Here is a 12,010-nt window from a genome sequence, read left to right as displayed (position 1 = left end):
CTGATTCATTAACATGCAGGTCTAGGAGGTTCTCTGTAATCTATGTGAATTCTATGGTGAACATTCTAGTTTGGAACACTATGCATAACTTTTTGAACTCATTGCAGATGTGGCTTTAAATCAGTCCACGTTGGTTTCTACCCTTGCTACCAAAGGACTTAGTGAGCTGGATGCATGTCAATTCAACACACTGAACACAGCAGGAGATCAGCTTCCAGCACACCATCGGAACTGGGCGCCAAAATACAAACCATGAGCTCAGCACATAGTGTGGCTGCCATGGTCTCAAAGGGTAACGTGAGCCAGCTCTTGTAAGTCAACATTCATGGCTTAAATTAAGCCAGGGTTTACAATGGCTTAGCTTTTGAACTTGTTACTAATGCTTAAGTTGTCCTGAAAGTCATGAAGTAATAGTTAAGGGAGGGAAGACTTTAAGTATACATGGGTACACTACCTTTCCTTAACCTCTGAGTGAAATGCAAGCAGTCCTCAGAGATTTGAGACTTGGCATGGCTCATTGGAGGAAACATGCACTTTAACTTGGGATCTCTGGGTTCATTGGCTTCTTCAGCACAAAGCTCCCTGAGGACCAGCTCATATGTGATACTGAAGACTACAGGTACTGAAGCCTGCAGTGGCTTCCACATACAACACCCACTTACAGGATGATACAACCACCAGCATTCCTGACCATTGGCTGTGCTGACAAGGAATGATGGGAGCTGTAGTTCACAAAATATAGAGAGCACCATGTTGGCTATTTCTGCTGTTGACCATTAAGAATTAACCATTTCCAGCTGCATAAAACTGGGATGCCACAGTACAAATTGAAAACTCAGTTTTAAACTAAAGTGCACCCCAAATGTTTTCTCCCTCTCCTCCCCAAAGCAAAACATTGCCTCTTACCCTGCTATTGAACCCATCAGCATTTTGAGTAATTTTGTAGAGCTGGGGAAACCTAAGCATGTTGTCTTGAGTGCACGATCGCTCAAAGATTCCCAAGGTGAAGGGAGGCAATGCCGTGAAAATCTAGAGAAAACAAAGGAAGTAATTAAAAACAACAAACCATTAACTTTATAAACAAGCCGCAGAGCATGCTTCATACCTGGGAGAAAATCCTGACACTGTTAAAAACAATAGTAGCAGTTCTGCTAAATCGCCAGTGCTGAATCTGAACTGTACAGTTCAAAGCACAAGAGCTTTCACCACTGGAATTCTGGGAACAGCAAAGCGAAAGGCTGCCAGTGATCCAGTGAGGGAGCTCCATGGGTGCAGGTTGGGTTTCCTTGTTGCTGATGACAGAAAGGGTCAAATAACACATGGGTTGGGGATTAGGAATGGGCAAATATGGACAACTGAAAAACTGAAATTGATAACTCAGTTCTGTACATTTCCACACCAGTTTGCAATTTTTATTTTTAAACGTCCTCATATAAATTCATCAGCATTTGGGTGCAAATTTCTCCCAATATGCACGTTTTTGTATGCAGTTTTGCCTAATACATTTTTTTGCAAAGCAATTTTCCATAATGCATTTTTTTCTATGTTGCTTTCACTAATATTTATATGCACACTTTACTCCTAGCATATGCACTTTTGTACACATTATGGCTGGAGCATGGCACAACAAAATTGAGGAAAAAATGTGAGTTTCAAAGGATGGCTGTGTTTCAGTTTGCATATTAGAAAATGCAAATTAGGTTCACTTTTAAATGAGTGAATCAGATTTCTCCACCATTCCTATTTAAGAGACACATGGGTTTGCAATTGTAGTAAGCAATGGGAATCCAAAATACGTCTGATGCCTTGGATAATGGCCAAAAGGAGAGCAGACAACCATTATCACATATTTTAGAATATGTGAAGCAAATGAGGATTGATGACCTCAGCCTCATTCATGTAAAGTCAAATGACCTATTTTTATTTCTTGCAAATTTATCATTTAATTCCAAAGGATTTATATCCTTCCTTTCAACAAGTATTTCCAAGGCAGCTAGCAAATGTTTTAAGTAAATGCATGTTTAACAGCCAAAGGAGCCTGTGGATCACATGGAGTCTAAATCAATCTTCAGCTGTTCTTCAGGAAAGAATCCAGGAAGGAAGGAGGCAAAGATAACATGAAGTGCCTGCTCCTGCTGGTCTATCTCTTCCTCCATTCCAGAGGCATCTACCACTAGGTGTCCAGTGGGAAAGGGTCCTGGTGAGTTTCTGTTTTGATTTTTGCCACGTTCAGACATCAAGCTAAACCACAGTTTTAACTTCTTTTACAGTCGTACCTTGGATCCAAAATGCCTTGGAACTCGGACGTTTTGGCTCCTGAAAGCCGCAAACTGAGAAGTGATTGTTCCGGTTTGTGAATGTTCTTTGGAACCCAAACATCTAATGGGGCTTCCACAGCTTCTGATTAGCTGGAGGAGCTTCCTGCAGCCAATCAGAAGCCGCGATTTGATTTTCGAACATTTTGGAAGTTGAATGAATTCTGTCCGACTTCCAAGGTATGACTGTATATTTTAATGTATTGTATCCCTCCCCCCGATTTTATGGTTTTATTTTTTTGTAAACTATTCTGATGGTTTTTAAAAAAACAAAAAACGTTCAAGTGTTGCATAAATGTTATGAAATAAATGAAATAAAATAAATCATTAAAACATCTGGAAGGCCATAGATCTCTGCTTTAAAGTGATGCTCAAAGGCCACCATTGTCTTACTGTGATTTTACGATTGGATTTTGACTTGATTTGCAAGCAGTCTTGGGGCAATCCATGCTCTTAAAGGAGGGGCATAAATGACTGCAATAAACAAGCAAGTAAACGTATTCTGCTGTCTTGTTTGTGCCATGTGTAGCATCCCCCCAATGCTGTTTTAGCATCATGCAAATATAGCATGTCTTATGATGACTGGGCTGCAGTCACAAGCATAATCACTCCAAAGTAATTTCCACCAGTTATGAATGGGACTTATATTCCAAGAAGATAAGTGCAGAACTGAACAGTAAATTAGCTGAATTTACTGTTGATTCCAAATCTGTACACCCACCACATTTTTATACAATCTGTGATAAGCTACACAGGGGGGGGGGGGAAAGGCAATTTCCCCATTTTGCATTTTATTAACAAGGAAGCTGCAGAGCCACAAAACAATGAGAATAGCTTTCAGGAACTGGCCACTTTCCATACTGAAATATTCAGATCTTCACATAATTAGATGGTTAAGGGATAATACTGTAACTACCAGATCAAGATGGTTAACTGATGTGTACTGTTAACCACCTGTGTAACAGAGGTAAGAAGACTACAACCATTTGTTGCCGGTGCCTGCTTCCAATCAATGTGTGAAATTCAGCAGGTGGCCCACAATCATTTGGTTCTTCTGTTCTTTTAGTATTCCCTGGTGACAATTCTGGATCGACAGCTTATGCCAGAAGTAGCAGACTTCCCTCTTCTAGGAAAGGAAGCCCTCTCTGAGTTTAAACATGGCAACCGTGTGCTACCCCTGGCTTTTTAGTGTCTCCCTTTTTCCTTCTTTCCTTTGTCTCTTCCATCCTTCAGACTTCTGTATCTTCTGGCAAAACTACAAGTTACACGGAAAATTGACTGGATTGGCTCTAGCCAGTGCATTTGCAGTGTGATGCCCTCACCACTGTCCCGCCCCCTCCTGATAGGCCACAGCAATGGGGAAGATGGAAGGTCAGGGAAGCAGTACTACCCCACCAACTGTGGGCTCAAAAAAGTCCACTGTCATTCTGTACACACTCTCACACACATGTATATATCATACATATATATGATGTTTTCATAATGAAGCTGCATTATTCTCATTCTGGAATGCTTCTTTGGTTGGTTTCTAATATTTTCTGATCCTGTCTATGCTGTTGTCAGCTTTTATTATTATTATTTGGTTTTGATACTACTGTTGTACTGTGTTTTGTGACCGTTGCCCACTTTAAACTTTTTATGAAAAGGCAGAATACCAACAATTTCAATGAACAAATGAACTAATTATTTAATTAAAGCCATTGGAGGATAATGCTGAGTACATATTTGAAATAAGATTCATGCTTAAGAGCAAAGCTGTCTGTAATTTCTCACAAACCAATGCCACCCCTTACCTCCCATAATGAAAGTTGTACATCATTTGAATTTTCTTTACCTAGACTTATATCTCCTGCACTGTATTTACGTTCAACCAGCTGTCTCTAATTATATACCATTTCTATTTATTTTCTTTGCAAAGGGGGGGGGGGAGGGAGAGAGAAACCAGTTCCTTTTTTATAAAAGTTTGGAGTTTGATTCCTGCCAGAAACATGTAAGAAGCCTGGAGAATGCAGGTGAAGATCAGCTCCAACAAAGGGCCGGCTATTCCTGGGGATCAGTAACAGCAAGAACATTTCCTAGCTCCATGATGTCATCCATCTCCTTTGAATTAGTCACAAAGCAACACACCAGATGGGGAGCATTCTGTATTCTTATGTGTTAGATGAGAGCCAAGACTAATGGGCAGCTCATATGATTGACTTTCCCGGCTGTGTCCGCATGCATGAGGAGCAAGTCGCTCGCTCCTTGTCTTGGGATTGCCCCGGTCACAGCTGCCAGCTGAGCAATCGTGGATCTCGAGGGAGGTGGCTATTCCCACGAGCCGTATTTGTATAACAAGGCCTTTGGGATACACTAATCCATCCCCTGTATGTACCACACGGTAATACTGATGTGGGGTGTGTGTGTGTCCCATCAATATTTTGGAGAGGTTGACATGTTTTCTGACTGTTGTCACAATTTTTGTGACACCTTAAAGACTAGCATATTTATTGGGGCAGACATTGTTTTTGTGAATTACAGCCCACTTCTTTAGATGTATCTGATGAAGTGGGCTTTTGAGTTCACAAAAGCTTACACCATAATAAATCTCTTTTAAAAGTGCTATGGGGTTGTTTTTTTGATGGCGTCTCCAGTATTGCTGCAACAGGCTAACACAGTGGTAATTGAAGCACATCACTACTTGCTTATACTTTAACTGAGCCGAAGTATCTTAGCTCACTATAACCAGTGAAAAACCACAGGGTAGTCATGAGGTTAAACATGATGACACCAAACTGCTTTACAAATTTGCAACGTTCCGGGGAAATGATTAACAGCTACGCAAAAGTAAGCTGATTTGGTGTTTGATGGGGTTACTCCCAGATTGCAATCCTATACACACTTATTTGGGAGAATGCCCTATTACACTCAATATCTTCAGCACACCCTCTTCCCTTATCTGCTATGATACAATATTATGGTCATGCACATATTATCTGTGCAATCTTCCACTGAATTGTTGATTCAGGGAGATGCAATTCCTAGTATGCATATTGTTCCGAATTTGCTGTCTGATTGCATATCTAATTGAATGAGTCTGGGGTTTGGAGAAAAGAGTGGTAATAGTCTAGGAGTATCAACTGGAATGGAAAGTAATGAAACTCTTTAACTGAGTTTATGAAAAATATTGTAAATTCATGTTCTTCAGAGAGCAACCATAAACTCCTGAAAAGGGTGATGGACATATTGTAGGCTTTTATGGTCAGTGAGAGAGATCAGTGGTTGGAGGTCATTGCTGGTTTTGCCACCATTGTTGATTCTGTAAGGCCAAAAACAAGGTGTTTCAGGAGTGTTAGAAATAGATTGAGGTGGGGCTTTGCAACAGCTACCTGGTAAATCTGGAGCCCCATTTCTTCCCTGGAATTGGCATAGAAATGGGGGAAAAATCAAGGGGGAATCTGTACCCCACTTTCTGCACTGGCTGACAAGGGTCTGGCAGGGCTGGCGGTTCTCCTGGTATGGATTCTTTGTTGCTGCTCCAAATTAGAATATGCCAAGTACTTTTCTTTTAATTTTTGCCCTCAAATCTAAGGCAGAGCAAGAACAGCTCCCACTCCCCCCCCCCGCCAGTTACTCGCAATGCATATACAGATGATCAGTAGAGATAAACTACATAGACATAAACAGCAGTGGAATGCCATCCGGGCTCTGCATGTTATCAAGCTGAGACGTGGGACACTTACCACATTGTAGAGGCCAATGCACCACCGCTCAAATAAAATCTGCCCAGAAAATCCATTAACGAATGCAAACCAAAGCTGAAATAGAAGAAAGTTACACAAGGCTTTAGATCAACATGCCACAAACATTCTTTCTATGCACTGAAGAAGAGGAGAGTGTGCAATGTGGACATCATCTGGAGACAGCTGCTGGATGGGTTCTAAAAATAAATGCTCACAGTTGTTCTCTTTTAAATAGAGCCGTACTGCTGAAGCGATGGGAGACAATCTGTAGAATTTGCATCATTGCACTAGAATAACAAATCTTTTGTAAACTAGTATGAAGATCCATTGGTCCTGGAAAAATTCTTTCTTTTATCTTAGGTGTTTATATACTGCTGAATCCCTTGCAGACGACCGCAGTGCCTGGAGACAGACAGGCAAGTTGTGTATCCACAGCAGTGATCAGAAAAGGAATGACCACTGGGAGGAGCACAGAGAAACTGAATGCCATGGTGCACCTGTAGCAGCACAACTGTACGCCGTCATCTGCCCCACCTGCAAGAAAACATGTCTCTCCTGTATTGGTTGTGGAGATGACAGCAAGAGCTGTAACTCTTCAAATGCTTGACTTTTTCCCTGAGGGTGCACACTCTTCCATTGTCTCCTGAGACAGATGGCTGCCAACAATAATTATCTAAGTCCTTAAGGGGAGTACTCTTCTTCTTTTTTTAAAGCATCCAATGGATTAAAATTACTCACAAAAAAACAGAAAACTTCCTTAAAGTGTCTGCTGAAAAAGAAAGGTACATGTCAGGTGCTTGAAGTTCAACAGGGAGGAAGGCTGTCTAATCTCAGCCAGGCCAGAGTGCCACAGAACCAGGCCCACAACACTGCATGCATGGCTTCTGGTGGATAAAAAGGTAAAGGTAAAGGGACCCCTGACCATTAGGTCCAGTCGTGACCGACTCTGGGGCTGCGGCGCTCATCTTGCTTTATTGACTGAGGGAGCTGGCGTACAGCTTCCGGGTCATGTGGCCAGCATGACTAAGCCACTTCTGGCAAACCAGAGCGGTGCACGGAAACATAGTCTACCTTCCCGCCGGAGCGGTACCTATTTATCTACTTGAACTTTGTCGTGCTTTCAAACTGCTAGGTTGGCAGGAGCAGGGACTGAGCAATGGGAGCTCACCCCGTCGCGGGGATTCAAACAGCCGACCTTCTGATCAGCAAGTCCTAGGCTCTGTGGTTTAACCCACAGCGCCACCCGTGTCCCTTTTCTGGTGGATACACCTACACAAAACCAACTGATTTGGGATTGGGTGGAATGTTTCCTTATGGACTAGCAGAACACTACCCTTTTACTCTGAGTTCAGACCAGTTCTGGTTAGGCCAAGCTGTGTTGGATCTGGGCTGCTGTATTATAAACCTATGCTTCTGGAAAATCTGTAAGACATCAGAGCTCTTACAGCTGGAGATCAGCCATTGAGAATAGCTCTCTGCATGCCCTTGCAATTAATACTTGGTGCATGGATAGTATGAGCCCCAGGTGAAAGTCAGCATGGTGTTACAGCAGCAAACATGGACACTGAAGTAATCTGTCCTTTTACTCGTGAATATTCAGATATCATGTCCCCAAGCATGGTAGAAACCCATGTCTATCCAGGCATTGGTGTAAATCAATCCCCTTTCCTTCCCTGACTGGAAACGGATGGCAGTGTGCAATTAACACTCTACTTCTCTTACTTGTGCCCTGCTAGTAAAAGCTCAGCAGGATGTTGAGTTCATAGGAGCCAACTCCTAGGGGCTAAGGTCCCTTCGATCCCCCCAACAAAGTATATGATGGGGCTGCCCTCCCAAACTTGGTGGGCATTGCCATTCAGATGGGGTGTGTGCCACGTCATGTGATCAATTATGCAGGGTGGGGCATACCTGGGCTCCACCAATATTTTATTCAAGTTGACACCCCTGGATGAGCTGCCCTGAGACTGCAGTCTTTAGGACCAAGACATTACATTTTACTGGCAGGCACCAATTCTGCTACCTTTGTACTGATTTTCATCTGCCATTCTGTGGCATCACTTCTCCCACCCCAACCAGGTATTATGAGATTGTTTTATAACTCTTCTACCTGCTTTCTTAGACAATACTGGCCTATTTGGTACTTAAAAAAAGAAAACTTTGCTGAAAGATTTATGCTGTATCCTTGGATCAATGTCAACTTTACAGAGAGTTGCTGGGATATGTTTCTGACTCTTCCAAACATTAACCTCCTCTAGAAAAAAAAAAAAAAGAGGAATCTGGCTTTGCTACACAAACATCACTTGTAACATTTTACGGAGCGTCCTGAACTCATTTTTATCATTTGCAGGTGCTGCTGGGAATTTTATGGGCAAAACCAAAATCTTTTGAAACCACATCCAATTCTGGAAAACTGTATTTTATAAAAATAATCCTCTGCTGGATAATCACACGTGCTCACTTCAAGGGAGTTATTATGCAGATGGGCCCAAACCACCACCACCAACAACAAAATGAGGATTTTTTTTTTAAAAGGAAGAAACTGGTATTCTAAAATGGAAATATTACATGGTATTTATTTATGCAAGAACTGCACAGGTGACAATGAAGCTAAATGAGAACACATTGAGCTTTTTGTGTCTTAACCAGGATATGTGTGTTATACAGTACATTCTTTTCCAACACTGGACAAAGTTGTCGCGATTACGCCGCGTTATAGAAAAATGCCGTATATACTAGCATTGCAGAGTTTCCCTTGTCAACCGCCAATCAGAACAAAGCGTTTGTGTTCTGTTTACCTAAATCAGATGTGGGGAACCTTTGGCATAACTTACAAACTGTCCTGCGTAGCTTGCAAAGAGCTTGTTGTCTGTGGAGACTACATATGCAATGTTCTCAGAGATATAAAGATGGGGGGACCCCATCTGCCTTCCTTCTCCAGGTCCCAGTTTTAACAAGAAATGCTAACTGCCTTTAAAGCTGTGCATGCTAGAGACTGCCCACAGTTGACTCACGACTCGGTGAGTCGGTTGGAAAGCTTGCCAAGTCTAGCTCGCCTTGCCAAACTCCTGGGGAATGCAGCCCACAACGGCGGCACTGCTATGAGCAAATGGACCCAGAGTTATTAAACGGCTTTTCTGATTTGGGAAAGGAGAACTTCTTTGCTCCACTTAACTGTTGCCTGCCTGTCAGAAATGCCAGGGCTGCTTATTTATAACACAATGACAAAATGAAAGGGCTTCTCTGAGTTCACGTTAGAGGGCCTTATTCAAATGCAAGGGAACTCAAGAGCTAAGACTGGAAATCCAGGTTGACATGCTCTCATTACCTCACCTTATTATGGCTGACGTAGCATAGATCTGAGATTAGCTGCAACATCTATAAGAAATGGAGCGTGTGAAATGACGAGGGAGGGCACAGTTCCATATGGAGAAAGAGGCACTCCATTTTGCAGATTTGTGTGTGTATGTGACAAAAATGCTGTTTTTGCATACAGTACAACCCTAAACATGCTCGCTCAGAAAAAACTTTCAGTGGTCTGGTCACATATAATGTAAAACTATGGTTAAGGTTAACTATAAGTTAAAACTGAGGCATCAGGCATAAACACTGATTTATTATATCACAGAGATAGTGCTTTGATTTTATTTATTTATTACCACTCTTCACTTTGTTGCTCTGTAGCTTTAGTTAAGAATGAGATTTGGGTTCCCAAATAACACTATGCTACCTAATGGTCAGGGGTCCTTTTACCTTTACCGTTACGGTTAACATTAATGACAACAAAGGTTCGTATAGTTAAAGCTATGGTTTTCCCAGTAGTGATGTATGGAAGTGAGAGCTGGACCATAAAGAAGGCTGATCGCCGAAGAATTGATGCTTTTGAATTATGGTGCTGGAGGAGACTCTTGAGAGTCCCATGGACTGCAAGAAGATCAAACCTCTCCATACTGAAGGAAATCAACCCTGAGTGCTCACTGGAAGGACAGATCCTGAAGCTGAGGCTCCAGTACTTTGGCCACCTCATGAGAAGAGAAGACTCCCTGGAGAAGACCCTGATGTTGGGAAAGATGGAGGGCACAAGGAGAAGGGGACGGCAGAGGACGAGATGGTTGGATAGTGTTTTCGAGGTTACCAGCATGAGTTTGACCAAACTGCGGGAGGCAGTGGAGGACAGAGGTGCCTGGCGTTCTCTGGTCCATGGGGTCATGAAGAGTCGGACACGACTAAACGACTAAACAACAACAACAATAACATTAATGAAGGTTTATAAGCTGACCACAAAATATTGCTTAATAAGGAACCTTTCACCACAACCTAATAAAACATAGTTAAGCTGCTGCTCTGGATTCACACGTAACACTAGGTCATGGTTTAACAAACTATTAAGTATGATTCAGATTGCAGCCTTAGTCTTTCATCCTTAGGCAAAATTCATACCTAGTGTTTGGCACCTTGATCTGCATCTCTGGATGGCTATGACTACAAATTCTGATGGTGGATTTGTAAGAGAGGTGACAGTACACAAACCTGACCCAAAGCCATGCCTGTTGGACCTGGAAGTCTGCAAACATTTTTAGAAGGGTGGTGCTGTAGGCAAAACGAACACCAGCAACTTTGAAGTGAGCATGCATGTAGATTTTTATACCAGGGACCATTAAAAACCCCTCAACCAGCCTGCACCATTAACTCCTACATTCCAAAATTCCACCATCTTGGTCACTCATCTCATCCTGCCTGTTTTGAAGAATAGCTACAATGCTATCTCAGCACAGCAAGTCTAACTAGGTGACCTCTGGTTTATATGTGAATTTATGAGATGGGGCTCTTGTCCTTTAAGGCATAAGTCCAAATGGCCATTTGACAAAGAATGTTTATGAATCAATATCCTTTTTTATTATATTTTTTTATAATGCCACAAGCCAAATGCAAGCAGGTGACCTAGAGGTGAAAGGTCATGGCCTGTTGCCGATTTCCTGAGCCACAGAGCTCACACACCTGCCGTAGAATGCATTTTAATAAAAAGATCAGGAAAATATGTATTCATAAAATGGCCTCACTTGAACAAGTTCCTAAGTTATTTTAATTGCAATTTACGGTTTTACACATAATTATTATGGAGCATTTAATGCTTGAAATAGTAGGAACTAATTTGTTTAAGCGCTTGAAGGTGCTGGGATGGCAAATTGTCTCTTCTAAATGTGAACATTTATGATGTCTTGATAATAGGCAGCTTACCGAGGACTAGAAAGCTTTTCCCCAATCCTGCTAAAGGGCATGGAAAGCTGATGTAATCAGGGTATCAACAATCGCCACAGGCACCAATTACAGGCAGGCTGGATACTGTACAGAGAATGTGTTAAATTCTCAAAATAGGCTCTCCTTCTGCACACATTTTGCATGCCTTTGCCAAATAAGCATTTAAAAAACAGTTCTTTAAAAAAAACAGGCTAATAAAGCATGTTTGTTTATCTCATATGCAGTTCACTAATAATCTATCCTGATTAAAATTCTCTTTGTGACAGATGAATTTCTCAATACCAGCATCATATCCTGCTCAAGAGCACATGGCCTGAAAAAGAATTTTTTGTTATAGGAGTGTAGCAACATCTTCCTTTAAAAAAAATATAGTTTTATTTATCATCATCATCATCTTGTTATAGATAATGAATATGACAGACGTGCCCGAGATTCACTTGGCTTGCCAATTATTTTCTTGGCTTAGGAACAGCTATCACAAGAGTACAAGAAAGGGATTTCCAGAGGGGGAAAGGATTTTTCTATTGACCCAGCCTATGTGACCATAGTGATCCTGTGGGAAAGATGTTGGCAGATGTGCACTGAGGATGCCCTCTTAATGATACCAACTGTCAGCAATGGATGGATCTGTCAATTCTGGTTTCTCTCAGTTCCTCACTCATCCAATCCCAAAATCGGTTTTCCACATTTTTGCATCCATTCACAATTTATTTTTAA

At 41.8% G+C, this 12,010-nt stretch overlaps 1 protein-coding gene across 9 annotated transcripts in view; it reads right to left on the bottom strand.

Moving 5' to 3' along the window:
- Positions 1 to 12,010, bottom strand: part of ATP8A2 (ATPase phospholipid transporting 8A2) — a 319,516-nt gene that overhangs the window by 107,266 nt on the left and 200,240 nt on the right. For all 9 annotated transcript variants that reach the window (XM_083736150.1, XM_083736149.1, XM_083736151.1 and 6 more), the window contains 2 exons: positions 6,038 to 6,112; positions 907 to 1,029 (listed from right to left, as the gene is read on the bottom strand). In XM_083736150.1, the coding sequence (XP_083592276.1) occupies positions 907 to 1,029; positions 6,038 to 6,112 (198 nt within the window). The remainder of the gene's footprint in view (positions 1 to 906; positions 1,030 to 6,037; positions 6,113 to 12,010) is intronic.

Source organism: Podarcis gaigeae, assembly GCF_964106915.1.
Source record: "Podarcis gaigeae genome assembly, chromosome: 4".
Classification (NCBI taxonomy): Eukaryota; Metazoa; Chordata; class Lepidosauria; order Squamata; family Lacertidae; genus Podarcis; species Podarcis gaigeae.
This window is presented reverse-complemented; position numbering and strand designations above follow the sequence as displayed.